The sequence below is a fragment of the Mastomys coucha genome, unplaced genomic scaffold (assembly GCF_008632895.1).
Source record: "Mastomys coucha isolate ucsf_1 unplaced genomic scaffold, UCSF_Mcou_1 pScaffold21, whole genome shotgun sequence".
Lineage (NCBI taxonomy): Eukaryota > Metazoa > Chordata > Mammalia > Rodentia > Muridae > Mastomys > Mastomys coucha.
In genome coordinates this window covers 177512896-177537369 of record NW_022196904.1, presented here as the reverse complement: position 1 = coordinate 177537369, position 24474 = coordinate 177512896, and the positions used below count along the sequence as shown (strand labels likewise).

Below are 24474 nucleotides of genomic sequence, written 5' to 3'. Positions count from 1 at the left end.
TCAGAAATCCGCCTGCCTCTGCCTCCCAAGTGCTGGGATTAAAGGCGTGCGCCACCACCACCTGGCCACATCACCACTTTTAAAAGCATTATTGTGTTGGGGTAGGGCAAAAAGGGATGTCAGACCCTGTTAGGAGCCTCCTGGTATAGAAGCTGACATGCAAACTCTGGTACTCTGATAGAGCAGTAAGTACCCTTAGCACCGAGTCAGCTCTCCAGTCCTGATGATTGCACTTTAAGTAGATCATACAGCTGTGGTGTGGAGAAGTCGCTGCTGGGGAAGAGCTGGTGGCAGGGAGAGAGAAGCATCAGGAAGCTCCTGCAGGTGAGAAGTGGCACAATGTGGAAGCAGAGGAGGAACTAAGATGCAGGGTTAGGGGGATGCTTCAGCGGGTAAAGTGCATGCTATACAGGCATGAGGGCCTGAGTTCGGATCCCTGGCTCCCGAGTTAAAAATAACAAAAACAGGCCTAGCTGGGCATGGTGGCGCCTGCCCTTAAACCCAAGCAGAGGCAGGTGGATGTCTATGAGGCCATCCCGGTATACATAGTAAGTTCCAAGACAGCCAAGACTAGATAAGAGATCTTGTCTCAAACAAACAAAAACAACCCAAAACCAAAACCAACAGGTGTAGAAGCACAAACCTCTAAGTCTAGCACTCCAGGTTCAAGACAGGAGTGCCAAGGCCAGCTAGAAAAGCCAAAATGGAAAGCTCTAGGTTCATCGAGAAAGAGATGCTGCCTCAGACAGGGCCGTGGTGGCGCAGGCCTTTAATCCCACCACTTGGGAAGCAGACGCAGGCAGACCTCTTGAGTTCTGAGTTCCAGGACAGCCAGGGTTACACAGAGAAACCCTATCTCAAAAAAACAAAACAAACGAAAGAGATTCTGTCTGAAAAAACAAAAACAAAACCCAAGCTTATGCCTTTAATCACAACACTTGAGAGGCAGAGACAGAAGGACCTCTAAGTTCAAGACCATTCTGGTCTGCATAGAGAGTTCTAGGACAGCCAGTACTAAATAGAGAGGCCTTGTCTTAAACAAAAAAGGTAGGCAAGTGATTGAAGCTGACAGCCTGTTGCCATTCTCTGGCCTCCATATACATGCACCACATTAGCAGGCCACACACGCTCCCGCACCACAGCACACTGCACTGCACCCCACCACACCGCACCGCACCACAGCACACTACACTGCACCCCACCACACCACACCCCAGCACACTGCACTGCAGCACACCACACCACACTCTACACACGTACAAAGTAGATGTGTTAAAGAATAGTCAGGATTTGGTAACTATTTGGTTGTTTGAAAGGGTAGGGTGGTGTCACGGTTAATTCCTAGCCTTGTAACTGGAATAGCTCTGTGTCTGGATCTGCATTGAGGGAGGGTGGCCCTGGGGAATTAGTAAAGAGGATGTCCCTTTGGGACATGCAAAGTGTGAGATGCTTATAAGCTCTCCATAGAGTGGTGTCAGTGAAGTATAGCGATGAGCAGCTCACAGACTAAACCAGAAGACTGAGCATCTGGGAACTGGTGACATACAGTTGTACGCTGGATGGGCCCAGATGAGCCACTGCCGAGAGAAAGCAGCAGGGAAAGTGGCCTTGAGTCAGAGGGCAGCAGAGAAGGGGACAGAAGCAGGAAGCCTGGGAAGAAATCCCTGCAAAGGGGGAGGACACCAGAGGCTGTGACCTTAGGAGGCCTAGGTGGTGCTGCTGAAAGCACAAATATTGAACAAAACTATTCGAAACAAAATTGTGGAGTTATATGGTTCGACTTCAGTAGACCAAAACCTGAAAATAACTAGTAACCTTGCCGGCCAGTGGTGGCTCACGCCTTTAATCCCAGCACATGGGAGGCAGAGGCAGGCGGATTTCTGAGTTCAAGGCCAGCCTGGTCTACAGAGTGAGTTCCAGGACAAGCCAGGGCTGCACAGAGAAACCCTGTCTCAAAAAACCAACAAAACCAAAAAACAAACAAACCAACCAACCAACTGGTAACCTTAGCCTGAGAAATGCTAGCTGAGATGGAAGAGCAGAAGGTATACAGAGGGAGCGTCAGCCGGAGGGAAAACAAACGGGTGGAGATGATAGGACTTGGTTTGATCATTTGGCTACTGGGAGGGATAAGAAAGGGCAAGATCGAGGGTACCCCCAAGTTCATGTGTGGTAGCTGAGTGAGTGTTATGTGTTTGCTGGGGAAAGGTGGATTCTGAGGCAACGCTAGAGCTTTCCCAGTGAGAGGACTGGCTGACATTTGGTTCTCTGAGTCTTGAGCCATTCCTATCATCTGTGATTTCCTGACCCCCATACAGAGTTTGGGGGAGTCAAAAGCATGGGAATGGGGGCTGGAGATCTGGCTTGGCAGTTAAGAGCACTTGCTGCTTTTGCAAAGGACACAGGTTTAGTTTCCACCATCCACATGGTGACTTAAAACCTTTTGAAACTCCAGTTCTAATGGATCTGGCGCCCTCTTCTGACCTCCATGAGCACCCAGCATATACCTTTGTGGCCATACATATATACAAGCAGACACTCATACACAGAAAATAAAAATAATAAATCTTGGGGCTGGAAAGATGGCTCAGCATTTAAGAGCACTGACTGCTCTTCTAGGGGGTCCTGAGTTCAAATCCCAGCAACCACATGGTGGTTGGTTCACAACCACCTATAATGGGATCTGATGCCCTCTTCTGGTGTGTCTGAAGATATATAAAATATATATAAATATATACCAAATAAATACATCTATATATACATCACATATATAAAAATAAATACATCTTTAAGATAAACAAACACATCTTTTTTTTTTAAAGCATGGAGATGAATTAAGCCAGCAAATAGTCTAGCACTTTCTGAATGCAGGCATTTTTGTGGGCGCTAGGACCCATCAATGAATAAGACACCCAGTTAGTGCAAGGAACAGCAAGGACATGGGATAGCTCTACTGAAGAGGGAGTGTGAGGTTGAAGTGGACAAGGACCAGCCTGTGCGGTACTCTGTAGACTAGAAGACGACAAAGATCTCTCGTGGCCCAGACTGCTGCAAAGGCAGGGACTTGGCAAGAGGAGAGAATCCATGTAGGACTTCTCTTTTATATATGCTCCCGAGCAAAAAAAGAGGTCCCTTTGTGCAAAGAGTGGGTGGCCTACCCTGGGTGGGGGGAAGGGCTGTGCTTGGTCCGGAGACCTCCTTCTTTACGGGGCTGGACAATGGGGCCCCTTGTGATTGGAGTTGGGGGCCAAGTAGCCCCTTCAGTGATGAGATTCCTTAGCCAGGAAGCATGTGACCCCAAGACCTCAGCTTCTCGCCACAGGAGATGGGGAGGGGCTCAACTCCCCTTGGAGGCTTTCTAGAGACAGTGTTGGACCCTGTCTGGGGCTGAAGGAGGTAGAAGTGGGTGGCCAAGGGAGTGGCTCTGCTTGCAGGAGCTGGGAGGGCAACATCAACAGCGGGTTCAGCCTCAGAAGGGCGAGCAGGGAGTGCTGCCCCGTGGCTCAGTGGGCGGAGGCAGGCCAGAGACTGGGCAATTTTGTCTTGTGTATCTTCAGAAGACGTAGCATGGAGTTGGAGCGGATCGTCGGCTCAGCCCTCCTTGCCTTCGTTCGGGCACAGCTCCCAGAGGCAGACCTCAGGTAAGGGCGGCTCCTTCTGAAGGAACGGGTCAGGTTCAGAGAGGTTGCTGCCAGATAATACTGTGGGCGCTAGCCGATGAAAAGGCGACTAGAACATATTCAGCCCTGCTCTAAGTTGGGAACTGAGCCCTAATCCTCCATAAGAACATGGAGGCTCTTAACCACTGTGTGTGCAGGTGCCCGTGGAGGCCAGCAGGGGGCGTCAGACACCCTGTGCAGGTGCCCGTGGAGGCCAGCAGAGGGCGTCAGACGCCCAGGTGCCCGTGGAGGCCAGCAGAGGGCGTCAGATGCCCAGGTGCCTGTGGAGGCCAGCAGGGGGCGTCAGACGCCCAGGTGCCCGTGGAGGCCAGCAGAGGGCGTCAGACACCCAGGTGCCCGTGGAGGCCAGCAGAGGGCGTCAGACACCCTGTGCAGGTGCCCGTGGAAGCCTGCAGAGGGCGTCAGATGCCCAGGTGCCCGTGGAGGCCAGCAGAGGGTGTCAGACACCCTGCAGCTGCCAGTGTAGGCAGCTACTTCACTTGGGTCCTCTGAACTCTTAACTACTGAGCCATCCCTCCAGTCCTGGAGAGTCGATTTGTATTTGCTTAGATGGTCTTATCGCTCATACTATGTCTATCACCTGCACTGGACTGAGTGAGAACTAAGGTGAAGGATTTGGGAGGACGCAGGCATCAAAGCCTGAGCTGAGTTCTGGGTCCCCGTGAAACTGAGGAGTGAAGTCTAGACTAGGTCGGGCTGCTGCACATATCCAGTGTCCCGCCCTGTGTGTGACTCTTTCCTACAGTGGCTTGGATGAGGTCATCTTCTCCTACGTGCTTGGGGTTCTGGAGGACCTGGGCCCCTCGGGGCCGTCAGAGGAGAACTTTGATATGGAGGCCTTCATTGAGATGATGGAGGCTTATGTGCCTGGCTTTGCCCACATCCCCAGGTAAGGCTTGGCTAGGGCAAAAAGGGGGAGTGGGCTGGCTGGCTGGGGCTGGGGCAGAGTGGTCCCCCTCACCACCTTCTCTGTCCTTTCAGGGGTATAATAGGAGACATGATGCGGAAGCTCTCGGTGCAGCTGAGCGAGGCTAGGAACAAAGGTGAGTTTGGGGACCTGGTATTTGGAAGATTCACACCCCCTCCCCCGCCCAAGCCCTGCCAAATCCGATACCCTCTCTGCCTCTTGAAGAGAACCTGCACCCACAGAGCTCCTGTGTCCAAGGTCAGGTGCCAATTTTTCCAGAGACCCTGAGGCAACCTGAAAAGCTCAAAGAAGAGAGCAGGCCTCCTGCTGCTACTGGGAACACCCCAGATGAGGTACTGCTAGAGGAGAGCACCCACGAAGGGCCAGGCCTCAGGGGTGGGAGAGGAAGAGGCGGAGCCTCCTGTTGTCCTTTGTGCCCACAGGCAGCTGCTGCTGAGGACGAGCTGCCGGGAGTCGATGTGCTCTTGGAGGTCTTCCCTACCTGTTCTATGGAGCAGGCCCAGTGGGTGCTGGCCAAAGCTCGGGGGGACTTGGAAGAAGCTGTGCAGATGCTGGTGGAAGGCAAAGAAGAGGGGCCTCCAGGCTGGGACGGCCCAAACCAGGTATCCTCTTTCAGCGCCTCCCCATCCCTCTCCCCCCTGTAACATCAGCCCTATTAGACCTTCTTGTTAAGCGCACACCCTACCTATGCTCATCTCTTCCCCCGTTGTTACCACTGGGCCTAGAATAGGTCTCCTGTATCTGCAGGACTTGCCCAGGCGCCTCAGAGGCCCCCAGAAGGATGACTTGAAGTCTTTCATCCTTCAGAAGTAAGTCTGGGCTGGGCCGGGCCTTGGAGGGTCTCCCAAGTGGCCAGAGCTTCATCCAGCCCGTTTGGCAGGTACATGATGGTGGACAGGGCAGAGGACCAGAAGACTCACCGACCTATGGCTCCCAAGGAGGTAAGAGGGGCATGCAGCTGGGGATGTGGAATGAGCGGTGCCAAGCCCTGGTTTTAGTCATTCATTGCCTCATTGCCTGACAGGCCCCCAAGAAGCTGATCCGATACATTGACAACCAGGTAGTGAGCACCAAAGGAGAACGATTCAAAGATGTCCGGAACCCTGAGGCTGAGGAGATGAAGGCCACGTACATCAACCTCAAGCCGGCCAGAAAGTACCGCTTCCACTGAGGCAGTGCTGGACTCTGCCAGGCATTGCAGATCCCAGAGGGATGCAGACACCCTCCCATCCTCCCTGTCCCTTCTCCATGCCCTTGCTCTAGTGTTCTATTCTTGGAGCTTCCTTCAAGAGCACAGTAAAGGTGGTCCAAGGAAGCTGTACGTTCATTCTAGTCATTTCTGCCCCCACGGCAGGAAAGCCCTGTCTGACCTGTTTCCAGCCTCACATCCCCTATGCACCAGGCAAGAAGGGGTAAAAAGCTCTTTATTTGAAATTCCGGGTGGGACAGGGCATATCACAGGCCTCTGAACCACAGACCCCCACAGTTCAGTTTCCCTATGGCTCAGTGTCAAGCCCTGGCTACACAGTCCAGCTGTGCTCCCACCCCAGGGAGTCAGTCAGACCTGTAGGTTGACAAAGGGTGCAAAGCCAGCCATGTCCTGGAGAAGCACCAGGGCCTGGTGCAGGGGTGGCTCCACGTCGATGTCCACACCACGCTTCCGCAAGCGGCTCAGGCTGGGCTCGGCCACGTGGTGGCAGTGCCGCACCCGCAGAGAGCGCAGCCCAGGGCAGTACTCCGCCAGTGTCCTGAGGGAGGAGCGGGGTGATGCTAGGTGCTGAATCTCACGGTCTGTGGGGCCAGTCCACTAAACCTGCAGCTGGCTCCAGCAAGTTCTAGGTTTCCCTCTAGCTCAGGGTCTGTACCTAAGGGAAGGGGACCAGGGTGTAGTCACAGACTCTAGGCTCGTTCGGGGCTTCTGGCTCTTAGAGAGTACCAACCAACCCATAGATCTTCCCAGTGTTTCAAGATTACCCACCTTATTGCAGAAATGCCAGGAATCAACTTTATGTGACATCTCTCAGTGTGTCAATCTTGGCTCAGATGTTTGTTTTTCTGGGGGGTGGGGGTGGGCTGGGGTGGGGGTTGGTTTCTGTTTTGTTTTTAATTGTATACTTTCTAGCCTAAAAAAAATCCCAGAGGTCTTTCTAATGGGTCTTTGACAAGTACAACCCGCCTCCCTATCCCCAAAGTGGCTGCCCACTTCCTACCGTACCGCCCCCATGCCCTGGCACCTGACACCGTCGCTTCCGACCCGAAGGCAGCCGGTGAGGTCTAGATGCTCGAGTTGCGGGCAGTGCCGAGCCAACTCTTGGACCGCAGTGTCCCCCACATTGGCGTTGACTGCTAATGAGAGGCTGCGGAGGCCCGCGCCGCGTCTCTGCGCCAGGTACACGATGGCCTCGTCCTTGAGTTGGCGACAGGCGGTGAGGTCTAGCTCCTCCAGAGCCGGGCAGCGGTCAGCGAGGCCCCGCAGTGCTAGCCCGTCCACCCAGTCACAGTGAGCGAGCGAAAGGCGCTGCAGACGCGGGCAGCCCTCAGCCAGCGCCCCGAGCGCCCGGCGGCTCAGCTGGCCGCAGCCGGCCAGGGCTACGCTCCGTAGCTGTGGATTCCGCGCCAGCACCGGCACCAGGTCCTCGTCCGACAGCCATTCGTGACACGGAGCAAGCGCCAGCTCCTGCAGCCCCTCAGCATCCCGCAGTAGCCGGGCCAGTGCCGCCCGGGGAATCTGTGGACCGACCTGCGGGCGGGAGGCACGGAGACTCAGTCTGTCCCCGGGGCGGGCCGCCGCCTGGCAGCCGCCTAACTTCGGGACTTTGTCACCTGCCCTCCCAGGAGAGGCACCAAGCTCCCTCCGAGTCGCTGCCCACAGTGTTCGCCCTCCAGAGTTCTCCGCGCCGCACCCGGGGTCGGAATGAGTTACCCGCGCAGCCGGGGCTGGCCTGGAGGCGGGGTTGCCGGTGGTACCCACGCGGGGGCGTGGCGACGGTGGTACCCACGCGGGGGCGGGTCGGGGGCGGTGGTGGGGCGTGGCGACGGTGATACCCACGCGGAGGCGCGGGCGGAGGGGGCGGGTCGGGGGCGGGTCGGGGGCGGGGCTCCGGTGTCCGGCTCACCTGAGCGGCGTCGAAGCGGCGCAGCCTCGCCAGGTGCAGCTGCACGAGCGCCCGGAAGGCGCGACTGACGCGCTGCAGCCGGAGCAGCTGGCGCAGCGGGACCCAGTTCAGGACGTGCGGGAGCAGCACGTCTTCCCAGGGCAGGTCCAGGAGCCTGAGGGGAAAGCGGCGTTGACGTCCCCGGGCCGCTATTACGTGCGAGTCCTTCTGTTATACCCCAGAGTCCCGGCTGGCAAGAGGGATCCGCGTCCAGCCCGGACTCAGCTGCCCTCCCGCGGGTCTCTTGTTTTCCCCTCCCTAGGCCCCTCCAGAGCTCGGTACCTGACAGCTCCTGGTTCTTGCTCCCCTCCGGACTGCTCCATTGGTGGCTCCATCGCTGTCTACTGCGCGTGCGCAGTAAGCTCTCCCAGCTTTGGCCTTGAAGCGGCTGCGGCGAGCCCGCCTCCCTGGTCTGAAGAGACAGACCGATTTAATCGAGTGCGGTCTCACCGAGGATCCTTATCGGGAAGCTTTTCGGATGGACCCCGAAACTGAGGCAGAACAGACCAGTGATGTACCATTAGATGTCTTCTCAGCTACAGGGCTTGAAGCCCGAGGCTGGAGTAGCGGCGAGCGAGGACGGCTCTCGGTCTTCGTTGCGGGCCGGTAGCCGCCTCTGAGTGGTGATGGGAGGAGCAGACGAGGCCAAAGGCAGAGGGGCGGAGCCAGGGCTCCTAGGTTACCGAGTGCCTCCTTCTGTCCTCTGGTTAAGCGACTTTGGAAAGAGAAAAGGGGGAGAGACTGCCCAGCCTATAACTAACTGGTATGCAGTAGGTGCTCAGTAAGCAGTTGCCAAAAGACTGGATTAAATGGGCGACGCTAGGGCTTTTGTTGTCAAGCAAACTTGTTTAAACCTGCCGTTCCTTGTGAATTATGAAGTGCACAATCACGACATCCATCTCTTTCCACTTCAGGGCAGCGTAGGCTGGCTCTTTGACTGTAGAGGACCAGCCAGGTCTGCTTTCCAGCGGTCCAGAGTCCGAGAGGGATGCATGCTCAGCGCAGCCCACTAGCCGCACTGCTTAGTGACTGGCCCTGGATTAACTGTAGGGACAGTGATTTCCCAAAGCTCCATCGTTAGGCTTTCCTTTCACTGCGCCCCCAGATACTAAGCCCAAGTCCCTCTCTGGGGAACCCCTGGCGTAATATTTTCCTCCAGCATCGGAGATGGGTGTGGGGCATGCGAAAGACTGTAGGGCCGCTGCATACTACGTGGTTGCGCGCCCTTGTGCAAATATTTCAGCCGCTTCATAACGAAAGCTGCTTCCCATCCGTTGTCTCATCAGGGGTTGGGGTACACCAGCAAAAGTAGGAAGGACTGTCCATTTTAAAGACAGGCAAACCAAGGCTCTAGGGAGGAAGCTCCCTAACCAGGATCACACGAAGCAAGGATAAAGGACTCAGAAATCCTGATTTTCCCAGAATTCCTTCTACACTACCTCATTATTCAACGTAGCCTAAAGGGAGAAGCCAACCAGCACCCGAAAGACAGAAGAGGGTGAAGGTGGATGAGGGGATTGCTTCCCCGGCCCTGCCTGCTTGGAGAAGGGGTAGCCTGGAAGGATCTCCGCAAGATACATGTGGGCGCGCACCACCTCCGGGCGCGCGCGCCTCCCCCCCACCTTTGTTCGCGCCTCTGCGCTTGCGCATTACGACAAATCTGGCGCTGTCCCCTTCAGCACCTCGCGGAACTCGCGCCACCCCTCCCCGCGGTGAGCCCCGCGCACCCCCGCTTCGAACGTCCTCGCACCCTCTGGCCACCCGAATCGACCCTCTCTTCCTTTCCAGGTCATAACCTGCCGGTCTTGGCCTTCCAAAGGAGAGTAGTTACCATAGTAACTCGTGTGGCGTTTTCCTAAAATAGACCCTTTCCCACCCTGGCCAAGGGCACAAGGTTTGCCTGTGCTTCTTGTCCCAGTCTCGGGGTCATCCTTTCTAAACTCTCGCCCCTGGAAAGGCGGGACGATTAACCTAGGCAGCCAGGAAGTTCTTCCTGGAGTCTGACTTATCCTTCCTCTGCACTCCGGGTTGGGGTTCAGGCCAGGACTCTTGGGTCTGAGGTTCAGAACCCCGAAGTGTTTATAAGACTGCATTCGCTTGATGTCCCTTCCATAGTTGGGTCTTCTGGTTTTAGGGGGCGGGTCCGATCTACTCCGTACCGTGTGCTTTGCGTGGCCGCGTGCTTGTGGGGGCGGGAGCGCGTGTGGCATGTAACAGGTCATGTGGCAGCCTCCTGGGGACACGCGTGGGGTCTGGAGCAGGACAGGCGTATGCAGCTGGACCCTACGTGTGGTTCGGATGATGATGGACGAGAGAGAACTGAACACGAGTGGGGTGGGGCATATGAGGGTTTAGGGAACAGAACGGGGTTTTCTACATCCTCCCTTTCCTCTGGTGTGAGTCTTAGGTAGTGACTAGGTGGTGGCATTCTTTGGGACTTAGGGCCCTGGGAAAGGAGGGAGGTTGGAGTGGGGGGGGGGGATTAGCGTTGCTTAAGCAGAGCGTGGGGAGGGGTGGAGGAGGGACTGAGAGGCGGGCGGGCCTGGAGCAAGCGGGAGCCGTGCTGCTTTTACAGCTGAACAGGGCCCAGCCTCTCTGCCTCTCTTCGATTCCAGCTCCTGACGAGCAGCGGTGAGTACTGGGGTGCCTTGGAGGAGGGCCTGCACAAGGGAGGTCCAGGCTCCTGTTGAGCTTTAAGAACCTGTCTGCCCCGGGTGCTGCTTCTGACAGCTTTCTCTCTACGCTGCTGCTTTGCCACCAGAGGCCCGGTTTTCCTTTATGGTCTCTCCTGGGCTGGACAAGCTATTTCATACCTCTGGAGTTGGGGGAGACGGATGTGGTGCAACCCCCTCACCCAGACTTGGTTACTGGGGGGGGGGAGGAGAGAATGTGTGTCTCTGGTTCTGTGTTTATGATACTCCTGTTTCTGTGTGCATCAGAAAACGAGAGCCTGAATTTTGGGAACCTCTTTGTGTGCTCCTGTTTGCTAATCCATGCGCACACGTGTGTGTGTGTGTGTGTGTGTGTGTGTGTGTGTAAAACAAGCATGTGCTTTTCCGTCATACACATATTTGTTATGGCTGTGATTGTGTGAGGGTGTGTCTATGAGCAGTACTGTGTGTGTACTGGAGGGTGTTGCCTATGAATGTCTTAACTGTACAGCTACTTTGTCCTTCTGCATGTGTGTATATGGATTCATGTGTGTGTCTAGGCATGGGTGTGTGTGTGCATGCATGTACTGTGATGGAATATAGAATGTCTCTTCCCCACTCAGCAATCTATGGACGGAGGTTAAGGCCTCTGTAGACCTTCCTTCTCCTCTCTCAACACTTCATCGTCCCCATGCAACCCCTTTTCTCCCTTCTCCTTCAAAGAAGCCTGATTTCTCCAATTCTAAGTGAGGGTCCCCATCAGTGAAACTAAAGAGAGCCCATGGCCTCTATGATCCAGAAGATAAGATACTGGCCTCCACCCAACAGAGAGTTCTCAACTGCCCCAGAGCTGAACTCGATGAACTGAATTAGCTTGCTCTCTCACCTTAAGTGATGCTCAGGGCTCCCAGACAGAAGGAGAGGAGCCATGGAGTAAATAGTCCTTTCCTGTAAGCTTTCTAAAGTACCCCTGGGTTAGGATGGGTGATTGATCCCATATACCCAGGATGGGTCTCTCTCTGGACTCTAGAAGGCCCAACCCACCTTCCCATCTCTGTCTCTGCTGTCCTGCCTCTCTGACTCCAAAACACTCCACCCATCTCCCCTTCCTCTCTTGCAGGCCTGTCTGAAGAGCATGCAGCCCCCTTACTCCCTGCCTGGCCTCGCCATCCCTGCCCCCCCAGCCTGACCCCCCGGCTCCAGCATGGCCCAGGGTGCCATGCGCTTCTGCTCAGAAGGCGACTGTGCCATCTCACCACCACGATGTCCTCGTCGCTGGCTCCCCGAAGGCCCAGTGCCCCAAAGTCCCCCAGCCAGCATGTATGGCAGCACAGGATCCCTTATACGGCGAGTGGTGGGCCCAGGCCCTCGAGGCCGGGACCTGGGACGTGTGACAGCACCTTGCACCCCTCTGCGAGCCCCTCCCTCACCCCACATAGCTCCCTCCCTCTGGGGACCCTCTTCACCCACTGGGCAGCCTCCACCAGGGGCACAGAGTTCTGTGGTCATCTTCCGTTTTGTGGAGAAGGCCAGCGTGAGGCCACTGAATGGCCTACCCGCTTCTGGAGGCCTGAGTCGGAGCTGGGACCTGGGCGGGATTTCTGCCCCCAGGCCCACCCCAGCCCTTGGACCTGGCTGCAACCGGAAGTTGCGGCTGGAGGCATCCACATCAGACCCACTCCCTGCTGGAGGAGGCTCTGTTTTTCCTGGCAGCAGGAACCCCTCCCATGGGCCATTGGTCCCACCCCAGGTTGGGGCAGATGGCCTTTACTCCTCCCTCCCCAATGGGCTGGGGGGTACCCCTGAGCACCTGGCCATGCGCTTCCGAGGACCTGCAGACACCGGATTCCTGAGCCAGGTACGAAATCTGCCTTGGGCTGCCTGGGGCCCTAGTCCCCCAACTGAGTGACAAAGCTCAGCCCCTGTTGGATTGAGGTTTGTCTCATAGTCACCCAAATCCTTTAATGTCCTAAATCAGCTTTTTTCCTCCCCCTCTGTCACTGTGGTTTTGTTTCCTCTGCTCCATATTCTTGTGTCCTTGTATGTCTGGCTCTCATTTGGGGGTCCTGTGCCTTTCGCTCCCTCTTTGGCTCAGGGGGACACCTGGTCCTCCCCCCGGGAAGTCTCCTCTCATGCCCAGAGAATCGCTCGAGCCAAGTGGGAATTCTTCTATGGCTCCTTGGACCCCCCCAGCTCAGGTAAGACTTAGACTTAGCCCAGGGGAGGAGGGCGGGACCTTCTCTACAGCCGCTGAGGCCTGGCCTGGCAAAGAGGCATCCCTTAAACCTTCCTCCTGTTTGGCTTCCCTGGGCTCTTAAGTCAGCCAAAGTCTCTCCAGGATCCAGTCTTTTTCATCTGTGTCATGAGAGTTGGGCTGGGCTCTTGAGGAAGCTGGGTGCTAGAGGAGGGGATGGCCAGATATCAAGGGTTTACTCCTGGGACTAGAAGAAAGTCTGGTTTTCTTCATAGTAATTTGATAGGGGCTTGGTTTGAGATGAGTCCCACAGGCATTTGGATCAAGTAAAGGGTGTGGCAGATACATAGTGGTAGATGAAGAGTTTCCAGCCCTTGTAAGACCGTGGGGAAGCTATCCAACATGACCTACCTCCTGACCGTGATATCTGTGCATACAGGTGCTAAGCCCCCAGAGCAGGTCCTCCCATCACGTGGGGTGGGCTCCAAGCAAGGCTCTGGGGTGGCTGTGGGGCGAGCAGCCAAGTACTCCGAGACGGACCTGGACAAGGTGCCCCTGAGGTGCTACCAAGAGACTGACATCGATGAGGTGCTGGCTGAGCGGGAGGAGGCTGACTCTGCCATCGAGAGTCAGCCCAGCTCTGAGGGCCCCCATGGCACTGCCCAACCCCTTGCCTCACGACCTAGCCCATGCCTTGGCCCTTCTTCCAGTCTGGGCAGTGGCAATGAAGATGACGAGGCAGGCGGTGAAGAGGATGTGGATGATGAAGTGTTTGAGGCCTCGGAGGGGGCCCGGTGAGTGGGGCTGCTTCAGGGAAAGTGGCTTGCTCCTTTTTACTGTCCCCAGCAAGGACCGGTGGTAGAGAAGACAGAGTGTGAGGACCAGGGCAGTGTGGAAAGAGGACTCCAGATAGAGCCCTGAGGCCTGGGAGAATATTAGGAACGTATGGGCATTGGCAGCCTTGGCAAGGCCAGGAGTCAGGGCAGCCATATGGACCAGGCTGGGTTCTGGATTATCAGGTGCCAAAAGCCAAAGGCCAAACTTCGGGCACAGGAGCTAGCCTGAGGACAAGGAAGCATGGGCTGGATCCTGGGTCCTGGCAGGAGAACGTGGAAATGTGGGGGCTTTTCCTTTCTGTCTCACGCCCCACTGCAGCTTGGAGCTGCATCTCCTAAGATGTTGCCAGAAATAGAAAAGGGATGGCAGGAGGGAAGCGGATCAGGGAAAGGAGGGGAGAGGGAGATTACTGTGGAGGGGGGAGGGGGACTGGGTGCTGCGGATGGGCAGGGCTGGGACACTGCAGAAACACTGAACTTCATGGGCCCTCTACTCTAGTGACTTTCCTTAAGGGGTTTGGATCTGTGGAAAGGGGGTGATCACCCTTGTACCAGTCAGCAAGAGTTCAATGAAATCCTGCCAAAGCCTGATTTTGGCGAGCTGATGAGACATTCTCCCTGCCTCTGCAGGCCAGGGGACCATGTGCATCACTCTGGGCTTCTCAAGTCACCAGTACCCTTCCTACCTGGGACCAGCCCCTCAGCCGATGGGCCTGACTCCTTCAGTTGTGTGTTTGAAGCTATCTTGGAGTCACATCGGGCCAAGGGCACCTCCTATAGTAGCCTTGCCTCCCTAGAGGCCTTGGCCTCACCGGGCCCAACCCAGAGCCCCTTCTTCACCTTTGAGATGCCTCCCCAACCCCCAGCTCCCCGACCTGACCCACCTGCCCCTGCCCCACTTGCCCCTCTTGAACCCGATTCTGGCACCAGCTCTGCTGCTGACGGTCCTTGGACCCAGAAAAGGGAAGTGGAAGAGTCAGATGCTGGGGCCACACTGGCCCCAAGGAAGGAGCTTCCTAGTCCCTCCCACTCTGAGGATAGCCTCGGGCTGGGGGCAGCACCCATGGGCAGGTGAGTATTTTCTTTGACTGGGCAGCCCCAATCCCTGGCCCTTCAGGAACTGCTGATTAAGGGACAGAGCCCCAGAATGAGGAAGTCATTTATATATTCCTGACCAAAAGCAGGTGGTTAACAGATGTCTGTTTTCCCATTTGGAGGCCTCCTGCCATTGGCCCCCTGCAGCTCCCTCCCTGGGCTCAGATCCAGTGACTGGAGAAACCATGATTCAGGACGGAAGAATCCCCAGAGAACATCCTCTCTCTCTCTCTCTCTCTCTCTCTCTCTCTCTCTCTCTCTCTCTCTCTCCTGGAGGGCCCTCTCCTTCCCATCCCAGACACTCCCACCCCCACCCAGCTAGACCTATAGCCAGCAGCCCCTCCCTTCCCCTCCCTACACCCTCCTCCAAGAGGCTGTGTCTCACCCTGCTCTAGGAATGTCCTTCATAGCCTAACCTTTGTGCTCTCCCCTCTGCTGCTACCCTCCCAGTCATGGAAGCCATGGCAACAGGAGGGGGGTGGCCAGGGAGACAGGGTTGCCTAGCAACCAGGAGTTTCCGGCCTCTGTCTCTGGGGTGACAGGTGGCTTTGCGAGTAGAGCAGCTGGGGTGAGGAAGGAAGGAGAGGAAGAGGATGAGTACAATCTGACCCCCCCATACTGTAACTCCAGAGACTGCTTCTCTATGGGTAGCAGGGAGCATTAAGGAGATTCCCTGTAAGGCGGGAAATGAATGCAGCAGGGTGTATTTATCCCTGACGCTCTCAGAGCTTTGACCTCGCTCTTCCCCAGCACCCTATTTATACCTGGGTGCCTGTGTCCAGGAGTGTGTTCAGAGAGAAGACTGTCTTGAGGCGGGCAGGTGTGGAGATGGGGACTCTATCAAAGTGTAAACTTAGGCCCCTAGTTGCTTTGGGGAGCAGCCAGAATTCCCACAGCAGTAAGACTGACATGGGTTAGATTTGAAGTAGAACTTCCATGGAGAAAAGTGGGAAGTGGAGAGAAAGCTAACCAATTTCCTTCCAAAACAAAAAACCAAAAAAACCCCAAGACCTCTTCATGTCCCTCTAGCCATTCCCCAGCTTCTGGGTGTAGAAAAAGGGGAGGGTCTGGATGATTCCGAGGTCTGCGCCCCAACTCTTAGCTGCTCATCTACCCCGGCAGTGAACCACCCCTAAGCCAACCGGTGTCCGACTCAGACTCAGAACTGGACAGCACAGAGCGGCTGGCCCTGGGAAGCACAGACACCTTGTCCAATGGACAGAAAGCAGATCTGGAGGCAGCACAGCGCCTAGCCAAGAGGCTATACCGACTTGATGGCTTCAGGAAGGCGGATGTGGCCCGGCATCTGGGCAAGAAGTAATGCCCCTGGGCTGGGACTGAGGCTAGGGTCAAGGAATACATCCGGGGGCAGCCCCTCACCCTCTCCAGTTAATGCCCACAGTCTCTAGGCAATGCCTACGCCTACTGAAGTGACCTTGTGACCCCCTACCTATCTGCCCTGCCCACAGCAATGACTTCAGCAAATTGGTGGCTGGCGAATATCTCAAGTTTTTTGTCTTCACGGGCATGACTCTGGATCAGGCTCTCAGGTGGGTGCTGAACCCTTTAAGGATAGTCCTGCCGACCAGACTTGGCATTTAGGGTTCCAGCTATGTGTCTTCTAAGTTGTCTTTAGAGATCAGGCCTTCCTGATAAGGAGGTCTTGAGTGGAGGGTGACATCATCTTCCTCCTACCTTAGGGTGTTTCTAAAGGAGCTGGCCTTAATGGGTGAGACCCAGGAGCGGGAGCGTGTACTGGCCCACTTCTCCCAGCGGTATTTCCAGTGTAATCCTGAAGCCCTGTCCTCAGAGGGTGAGAGGAAGCAGGGTTGTCCCACCTGGCCACAGAGGCACCCGAATATCCATGTTTGTAAGGCGTGTCGTGTGCACATGCACCAGTGTAAAATGCAGCTACATGCATGTGGAGCTGTCCATGTAGCAGGCATGTTGCTAGGTCAAGGGTGTTTTTGAGAAGCAGGTGGAGATGTGTTTGCATGAAGTTGTTTCATGTGTATGTGCTGGACCAGGCTTGACATCAGTGCTTTGCTCTGCATATGTGTGATGTCTATCAGCTTGCTTTGGTTTAGTTGCATGCTGGGAGCAAGTAGAGAGCAACTGCCCCAGCAACCTGGGGAACTAGGGAGGGGAGCCAGAGATCAGAGGGGAGGTCCTTACAGAGGAAATGGGCTGGAGGAGAGGCAGAATGGTTTCATGGAGTTAGGATGGTAAGAAAGTGTAGGCAGAAAGGGTGCAAAAGGAGGTAGGGGATGGACTGCTGCGGGGAGAGCCCCTGGGGGTGGCTGAAGCTGTCAATCAATTCTCCCCTAGACGGAGCTCACACGCTGACCTGCGCCCTCATGCTCCTCAACACGGATCTCCATGGCCACGTGAGTTGGGGGCGTGGCAAGTGGGAGGCCAGAGAACGAGAAACACTCAGGCTTTGGGCAATTAGCCTCACAGACCTCTGTTTTCCTCCCTTAGAACATTGGGAAGCGCATGACCTGTGGGGACTTTATCGGAAACCTGGAGGGCCTCAACGATGGTGGCGACTTCCCCAGGGAGCTGCTCAAGGTTGGGGGTGGGGCGCGACTCAGACTGTAGCCGTTACCGGAAGGGCAGGACAGGGTACCTGCTCCGGAGCAACTTTGTAGGAAGGGAAGAGCTGGGGTTTGGGACTTGTTAGGTAGCTCAGGCAGCAGGAACCTAGGCTCAGTGACTCAGCTTGGGGACCGCCCCCTCGCCCAGCCCCCATAGGCAGGCTCTGTCAGCACATGCGCACATGCATGCAATCCTGAGGTAGAGGAAAGGGGGACCGGCTCTGGAAAGCACGTGAGCAGGCGTTCCTGGACTCTGCATTTGCTCTCTTTGGTTCCCTTCCAGTGTTCACACGGGGTGGAAGGGAGGTGTCTCTGCTGGCGCGCGGTGGTGGTGTGGGCACGGGGACATTGGTCTCCAACTTAGTGTATAAGAGCCACAAAGCTCCTCCTGGAACCACTACTCAGGAGGGAGTCCATGGTAGAGAGGGATCAGAGAAGGCGCAAAGGTTTTTCCCAGGTTTTTGCATCCAGAGCACAATGCTGGGACTAGATCCTGCTCTTCTGGCTCCCTTGGAAGCAGGTCCTGCACCCAGGAGCCAGGAAGGAGCTAGGTGCCAGTGGGAGGTCTGACCCTGTCTTTCCTCCCTGTGGTAGAGTGTTTTACCTCGGGAGGCCTGGAATAACTTAAAGAAGGGGGGGGGGTTGTCTCTGGGCCATTCTATACATGTGACGACACAGGACAGGTTCTAGATTGGGGTGTATTGGACAGCCGAGTTTGAGGATGTATGTGAGTGGGCGCGTCCACTGTGACTTGAGGTGTCAGTGACTTGGAGCGTTTGCGTACGTTGTGTGTGTTTAGCAGTGTCTGTGAATCAAGGGACCTATATGACTTGAGGTGTTTGTGCTTTGGGTGTAGTCTGGGTATTTGTGTGTAATGCGGTGTGGTCTGCGTCTCCAGGCAGCTGTGTCTGCTTTGACAGTAGAGGGTGTTTATCGGCTGTAGATGGTACCTTCTGAGGTGTACATCTGTAACTCGGGGTGAATGGGAGTCGGTGCGTCTGGAAGTTGGTATGCCTGACCTCGGTACGGGCTTGGCTTGGACATCGGGAGATCCGCCCAAGGGTTGGACGAGGTCATCACGACTGTTCGAAGGCCGGCCAGCGAGTCTCAGACAGGGCCAAGGGGGTTGGGGTGAGGAAAGCAGGGGAGCAGGCCGACTGGTCCCTCCAGCCCTCAATTCCGACAAGCCGAAGGGTGCTCTGGACGCCTCCCGCAGCCGCCTCCCGGGAGCGCGAGCTCGGCCCCCTGGCGAGACCCCACGCATGCGCCCCCGCTGGCCGTCGGCCCTCCCCACGGCGCCGGGCTCGCGCCGTGCTGCTCAGTCGCGCGACGTCCCCGCCCCAGCCCGCGCCCTCCCCTCCCGCCGGCGCCCCCTCCTTCTGCGGAGCTGCGGAGCCCACGGCGCCGCCGCCGAGCGCTCGGTGCGTCGGTGGGAGCCGGCGGGCTCGGGCCGAGCGCTGGCGCTGCCTGTCGGGGAGCCGTCCGCGGCCGTCCGGGCGGGCCGGGGCCGAGGGCGGGCGGGGGCATGGCCGGGGGCCGCGACGCGGCGGGCGGGCCAGCATGATCGGCGTCAACAGCATCCACAGCAGCGCGGGGCGGCTGCGCTCGCGCTCGCTCTGCTCCGTGCGCTACGGGCGCACCCACCGCGGCGCGGAGACCCTCTGCTACGGCTGGCCGCAGCGCTCGCGCAGTCTCAAGCCCGTGCTCTACACCGACCTGGTGGTCAGCCGCCTGCAGAGCCGCAAGAAGAAAAAGGCGGTGAGGGCGTGGGGCCCGCGGCCCACGCCAGGCCGAGCGGCGAGCGAGGGGGCGGCTTGAGGGAGGTGCCGAGGGCAGCAGAGCGAGCGAGCGTTCGAGGAGGGCATGGGTGAGGATGAAGGTGGCTGGAGAGCCCAACAGGGATGGAACTCCTTGGGCAAGCTAGAGATGGGTACGGGCTGTGGGGGAGGGCCAAGGTGGACCTGCCTCACCAACCACAGAATTGTGGGTGCGGAGGGTTTTCTGGATGGGAACAGGACATTGGGCTCTATGATCGGGTTCAGGACCTTCAGAGGAAGGAAGGTGTGGTTGTAGGCAGAGGCAGTGTTGTTGAGGAGGGCAAAATGAAGAACTGGAAGGCTGGACACGAGGGCTGCAGGTTGGCTCTTAATAGTTACTCCAGCCTCCTGGCTGGATCCTTGGGAAGTGAGAGGGTTCAAGGTCTGCGCCCCGCTGCCATTGGCTCAGTTATTGTTTGGGAGCTGTGTGTCGATTAGCCTGGTTTGTGTTGTGTGGGGTGGGGGCTTTGGGGTGCAGGACTCGAGTGCCTGGCTAGCCTTGTGGCTGGGCATGACTATGGGCAGAAAGAGTCGGAGCCTAGGGTGTGTTGGGAGGTTGAAGGGGTGCTGTGTCCCAGCATCGGGAAGGCGCCGACGTCACCACTGCACCCAACTCACGCGCAGGCAGCATCACGGCCCCACAGCAAAACACGCACATGCTGGGGACACACCCACTCACAGACAGGCTGGCAGAAGCGCCCCCACAGTTGGAGTTGCTGGTATATTCTAAGCCATCCCCAAGCACAGGGGTCTCCTAAAGGCCATTCTCTCCCTTGTCACTGCATGGCCCTCAGATGTTCCTAGATCAACTTTGCAGAGGGGAAGTGGTGGGTTCAGGGCCTACGGTTTGAGGCGGGCAGTAATTGGAAGCTGGAACTACCCTTTTCAGTCGTTGGCTGACACACCAGCAGTATGAAGGATGGCTGAGCGTGGAGCCTTGGCATCTGGCTTGATGCAGCTGGGGGATGGCCCACTTTGTCCTGAAGTTGGGAACCAAAGAGGGTGAAAGGATGAATACTCTATCGCAGAGCCTCAGTTTCCCCGTTTGCTCCGTATGGGTTTATGCTGTGAAATCTGGCCAGAACACATGGTTGGGGGAAGGAGGATTTCTTTGGCTTCCTCTCAGATTCTATTTAGGGTTGCACTTCTCCTACCAGGCTCTGAGCAGGAGAGTCCCTTGATGACAGGCAACAGCACCTGGCACTTACTATGTACCAGCTGTGGCTCAGGGTTCCGTGTTGACTAGCCGATTGTCCCTACATGTTGCTGTGCTTGCTTTCCCTGTAGAGACCGGCCCACAACAGGCAGCTTCAGTGCTGGCGATGGGCCTGGGTCTCCGTGTTTTATTCCAGAGCCGGATTGCGGTCCTTATGTCCTTCTTTTAGTTCCATTTCCTCTCCCAAGTTAGCAGGAAGGTTCTGAGCTCTGGCACTGGTGTGCATGGGGTATCTCCCACAGGATTAATCCACATCTCTTGGTTTGTCTCTCTCCAGGCCTTGTACAGCTCCATCAAGAATGAAAAATTGCAATGGGCCATGTGAGTGCTGGAGCTGTTTGCTAAGGGTTAGGGTTGGAGCGTGAGGAAGCGGGAGCTTGGGGACTTTAGGGAACTGGAGCTGCGGGTACAGGGACGGGATGGGAGGCCCTAAGAAGCAGAAAGGCTACCTTACTTCCTTCTTTGGAAATGCCTGCCCAGACGTGGGGTCTGTCTTGTGTCTGGCTCTGTTGTTATGACAAGCTGGGCTGAGGCAGTGGGGTGAAACATAAAAGGAGGTCCCTGGCAGCTCGAGGAGAAAGCAGATTGACTCTGGGGGTACACGAGGTTACCTTGCAGTGCCACAGAGCAAGGAGGCAAGTGTTCTCGTTGCGTTGGAAGAGTTCTGTCTGGAGGAGAAGGTCTGCTTTAGTCTTTGGGGCCCCAGGCTGAAAGAGCCCTTCTAAACACCAGGAGCCGCAGTAGCTGCTGCTGTCTGCTGAGCCAGACTCAGTGTCCTTCAAGGGAGGGGACAGAGAACGGCTTTCTGGAGGCAGGCCTTAAAGTCTAGTGTCTTGTAAGAAGTAAGGGGGGAGCTGGTATTAAGGGGAAACAAAGTTGTGACTGAAGTTAGTGTGGTGGAGGTGGGGTCCCATCACAGGCCTGGCCGGGGGTGACTGGAAAGAGAGGGTTGGGAAAGAAGTTAAATAGGTTTCATAGAGGAGGCAATGGGTTTATTGGAAATTCTTGAGCAAGGCAATGAGAGAATCTAAGTTTTCTATCTTGACAGGATTTACAAAGGAACATGTTGGGGGGAATCCTAGGACAGCACTTTTAGCTTTTAGATTTTTGAGACAGGCTGGCTTGGATGTAGCAGCCCTGCCGTAACCTCTCCAGTGGTGGGATTGTAGGCACGAGTCTGTTCATCTCTTCCTTTTGGCTCCACATAACTAACTGTGAGCAGAGCCAGGTGTTAGGTGTGGTTAGGCCAGAGCTGAGTCACACGTTGTCTGTCCAGGAGAAAAGTGTGAGGACTGGGCGTGTGCAGAAACAGAGACATGGGGAGCATCCACGCGGTGGGGGGAGGGAAGGCCCCGATGTGGCCTACCCCAGGTGGTTCTCATACCCGGGTGGACACAGACCTGGAGCCATGAAGCCCTACTCAGAGACAGCAGAGCCTCTGGTTGAAGGGGGTCCCTGGCAGCTCCTAATCACTGAAAAGGCATTCTAGGGCAGAAACTTGGATTGAAGGGGTGTGTGGTAGTGTGGCCTGCACTCTCTGAAACAAGTCACATCTGCAGAGACGAGGAGGAGCTGCGACGGTCTCTGTCCGAGTTGGCCGACCCTAACCCCAAGGTCATCAAGAGGGTCAGCGGAGGCAGCGGTAGCAGCTCCAGCCCTTTTCTGGACCTGACTCCTGAGCCTGGGGCAGCTGTCTACAAGCACGGGGCCCTGGTGCGAAAGGTGCACGCAGACCCTGACTGCAGGAAGAGTATGTGGCTGTGCAGGGACTGGGGGATGGATGGGAGTGGGCCTTCCTCAGGCCACCCTGACCTGCCTTCCCTCCCTAGCACCTCGTGGCAAGCGGGGCTGGAAGAGCTTCCACGGGATCCTCAAGGGCATGATCCTCTACCTGCAGAAGGTGCGGGGCCAGGAGTGGGTGGTGGGGCTGGCTCGGCAGAGGGGATTAGGTGGCTGGAGATGGCAGGGCCAGGACTGGAGCAGGACGAGATGGGCACCCCCATAGGAGGAGTATCAGCCTGGGAAGGCTCTTTCTGAGGCAGAGCTGAAGAACGCCATCAGCATCCACCACGCCCTGGCCACCCGCGCCAGCGATTACAGCAAGAGACCACACGTCTTTTACCTGCGCACAGCTGACTGGCGGGTCTTCCTCTTTCAGGCTCCGTGAGTGCTTTGTCCCTTACCCATTCCAGACCCTGCTCCCCAGATCCCTCTGTCCTTGTAAGACCTTGCTCCGTGGACTGGAGACATAGCTTATTTGATAGAGAGATTGTGTGTGTAGCATGCAGAAGGCCCTGGGTTCGAGTCCCAGTCCTCTCTGTACATGACAGATCTGGTGGTACACACCTATAGTTCCAGCACGTAAGAGGTGGAGGCAAAAAACAAAACAAAACAAAAAAATCAGAAATTCAAGGTCTTCTTTGATAACGTAACCAGTTTGGACCTAGCCTGGCATACTTGACACCCTACCTCAAAACAAACAACAAATGACTAAGATCAGACTCCAGGTCGGGACTGGCATTCCTGGACAGAAACCTGGGGTCCCTATGCTGTCTCCCTAGGAGCCTGGAGCAAATGCAGTCCTGGATCACTCGCATCAATGTGGTGGCTGCCATGTTCTCTGCACCCCCCTTCCCAGCTGCTGTTAGCTCCCAGAAGAAGTTCAGCCGCCCTCTGCTGCCCAGTGCCGCCACCCGCCTCTCCCAGGTAGCCCCGAATGGCTCTGGCCCCCATGGGATGACAGTGGGATGGAGGGGGGCAGGGTGGTAAGCTGCATCCCAGGCTGCAGGGTCACGGGAGGGAGGTAGTCCCTTGGTAACAGTTGCATGAAGGGCCTGTGGACTAGTAGCCCCGACCAGGCACCCTTGGATGTTAGGAGGAGCAGGTGAGGACCCATGAGGCCAAGCTGAAGGCCATGGCAAGCGAGTTGCGAGAGCACCGGGCTGCGCATCTGGGAAAGAAGGCCCGAGGCAAGGAGGCTGATGAGCAGCGGCAGAAGGAGGCCTACCTGGAGTTTGAGGTAATCACATAGGACCAGGCTAGGGGCAAGGGTATGATAGCCAAGGGTATGAACCCAGCTAGGTCACTGGCAGATCTCCAAGTCTCCATTTTCTCTCCTGGGGATCAAGGCTAAATTCCATACCCACTAGGGTCCGGTGACATGTCTGTTGTGAAGTCCACGTCTCCAGCCCTACCTAATAAAAGCTACAGAAATGTCACCTGTCACTATAGGTGGTTTGGAGACCTCAGAGAGGGCCACTAACCTCTCGAAAATGTCTTTTGGGACCCAGCATCCCTTTGCTGGGTGGTGGGGTGGAAAGGGCCAGAGGAGGGGGGCAGGTTTTCATTGCTCTGGCCTTCTGTCTCAGAAATCCCGCTATGGCACCTATGCAGCGCTGCTTCGAGTCAAGATGAAGGCAGCCAGCGAGGAGCTGGATACCATAGAGGCAGCACTAGCCCAGGCTGGGAGCACGGAGGATGGATGTCCTCCACCCCACTCCAGTCCTTCTCTGCAGCCCAAGCCCACCAGCCAGCCCCGGGCTCAGCGTCCTGGCTCAGAAGCCCGGGCTGGGGCAGGCAGTACAAGGCCAAAGCCCTGAGCAGGGCGTAGGAGCAATGGGGGCAGTGCCTGCTGGGCACCTGCATGATGACACGGCCCTGCCTGAGCTCAGCTAGCCTCAGGCCAGCCACGAGGGCCTCCTGGTCCAGGGCCCGACCGCGCCGGACGCGGTGTCCGGGGCAGGGCAGGGCTGAGCCGGGCCTCAGAGCCTAGGCCGAGGGCCTCTCAGAGACCCCCTTTTTGTGATAATGTTTTGCACTTTTTCGTACAGGAAGGGTGGGTAGGGTGGGAGGGGCCCATGCCCCTAATTTTTGATGGGGGTTTCCTTTCCTTTTTCTTTCTTTCTCCCTTCCTTTCTTCCTTTCTTTTTTCTTTCTTTTTCCCTTATTTCTTTCTTTCTTTCTTCCTTTCTTCCTTTCTTTCTTTCTTTCTTTCTTTCTTTCCTTCTTTCTTCTTTTTGTGGGGAGGCCTGATAAAGTTTCTGCTTTCTGCTGAGACCACCCCACCCTTACACCAGCAATACCCCTCCATCCTGGGGCCTGGCCTCAGACAGAGGCCAGGAGTAGGGGCTGAGCTGGTCCCCCTCTCTCTCCCCAAGGGCTCACCTCTCTCTTCGCAGAGATGGAGGAAGGGCAGCCACACTGAGGCCCCCTCCACAGGCCGGGGTGGCGTGGCCTGCTTCCCTTCTTTGGTGGGCCCTGCTCTTTGTACAGCCCTTACCCTCATTAAAACTGCTCTGAATTGCT

General features: G+C 56.5%; 3 protein-coding genes across 18 annotated transcripts in view; 2 read left to right on the top strand and 1 right to left on the bottom strand.

Moving 5' to 3' along the window:
- Window positions 1-5923, top strand: part of Cuedc2 (CUE domain containing 2) — a 10120-nt gene extending 4197 nt beyond the window's left edge. For 2 of the 6 annotated variants that reach the window (XM_031390558.1, XM_031390556.1), the window contains exons 2-9: window positions 3558-3641; window positions 4426-4569; window positions 4662-4723; window positions 4813-4940; window positions 5031-5210; window positions 5356-5417; window positions 5489-5549; window positions 5633-5923. In XM_031390558.1, coding sequence (XP_031246418.1) covers window positions 3568-3641; window positions 4426-4569; window positions 4662-4723; window positions 4813-4940; window positions 5031-5210; window positions 5356-5417; window positions 5489-5549; window positions 5633-5779 — 858 coding nt within the window. In that variant the 5' untranslated portion in view covers window positions 3558-3567 and the 3' untranslated portion in view covers window positions 5780-5923. The remainder of the gene's footprint in view (window positions 1-3557; window positions 3642-4425; window positions 4570-4661; window positions 4724-4812; window positions 4941-5030; window positions 5211-5355; window positions 5418-5488; window positions 5550-5632) is intronic. The other 4 variants (XM_031390559.1, XM_031390557.1, XM_031390560.1 and 1 more) reach the window with 4 other exon arrangements.
- On the bottom strand, window positions 5598-8571 carry Fbxl15 (F-box and leucine rich repeat protein 15). 3 transcript variants are annotated; one of them, XM_031390561.1, is made up of 6 exons: window positions 8282-8559; window positions 8046-8175; window positions 7725-7878; window positions 6843-7348; window positions 6173-6356; window positions 5598-5717 (listed from the first exon to the last, which is right to left on the bottom strand). In XM_031390561.1, exons 2-6 carry the CDS (start codon window positions 8096-8098, stop codon window positions 5694-5696), a joined length of 921 nt encoding a protein of 306 aa, XP_031246421.1. In that variant the 5' UTR covers window positions 8099-8175; window positions 8282-8559; the 3' UTR covers window positions 5598-5693. The 3 variants fall into 3 exon arrangements, with proteins under 3 accessions (XP_031246421.1, XP_031246423.1, XP_031246424.1); XM_031390563.1 differs by lacking the exon at window positions 5598-5717 and having other exon boundaries at window positions 6018-6356; window positions 8046-8553; XM_031390564.1 differs by lacking the exons at window positions 5598-5717; window positions 6173-6356 and adding an exon at window positions 6367-6473 and having other exon boundaries at window positions 8046-8571.
- On the top strand, window positions 8127-24474 carry Psd (pleckstrin and Sec7 domain containing). 9 transcript variants are annotated; one of them, XM_031390550.1, is made up of 19 exons: window positions 8127-9475; window positions 9552-9657; window positions 10379-10394; window positions 11535-12272; window positions 12510-12612; window positions 13048-13402; window positions 14075-14515; window positions 15662-15856; window positions 16009-16089; window positions 16240-16352; window positions 16868-16926; window positions 17021-17110; window positions 20447-20490; window positions 21729-21919; window positions 21999-22069; window positions 22175-22332; window positions 22731-22875; window positions 23045-23188; window positions 23538-24474. In XM_031390550.1, the coding sequence occupies exons 4-19, from the start codon at window positions 11619-11621 to the stop codon at window positions 23766-23768; spliced, it is 3075 nt and encodes a 1024-aa protein (XP_031246410.1). In that variant the 5' UTR covers window positions 8127-9475; window positions 9552-9657; window positions 10379-10394; window positions 11535-11618; the 3' UTR covers window positions 23769-24474. The 9 variants fall into 9 exon arrangements, with proteins under 9 accessions (XP_031246410.1, XP_031246407.1, XP_031246411.1 ...); XM_031390547.1 differs by having other exon boundaries at window positions 10339-10394; XM_031390551.1 differs by lacking the exon at window positions 9552-9657.

What these genes read in the sequence shown, in the direction of transcription:
- Fbxl15 (XM_031390561.1), bottom strand. Translation starts at nt 8,098, where the DNA reads ATGGAGCCACCAATGGAGCAGTCCGGAGGGGAGCAAGAACCAGGAGCT. An exon ending in CAAGAACCAGGAGCTGTCAG is followed by an intron (nt 7,879 to 8,045) that starts GTACCGAGCTCT and finishes CTTTCCCCTCAG; the next exon opens with GCTCCTGGACCTGCCCTGGG. An exon ending in CACCCTTTGTCAACCTACAG is followed by an intron (nt 5,718 to 6,172) that starts GTCTGACTGACT and finishes TCATCTCCTCAG; the next exon opens with CCTCAGGGTTCCGGACATCT.
- Psd (XM_031390551.1), top strand. Translation starts at nt 11,619, where the DNA reads ATGGCCCAGGGTGCCATGCGCTTCTGCTCAGAAGGCGACTGTGCCATC. An exon ending in TGAAGCCCTGTCCTCAGAGG is followed by an intron (nt 16,353 to 16,867) that starts GTGAGAGGAAGC and finishes ATTCTCCCCTAG; the next exon opens with ACGGAGCTCACACGCTGACC. An exon ending in AGACCCTGACTGCAGGAAGA is followed by an intron (nt 21,920 to 21,998) that starts GTATGTGGCTGT and finishes TTCCCTCCCTAG; the next exon opens with CACCTCGTGGCAAGCGGGGC.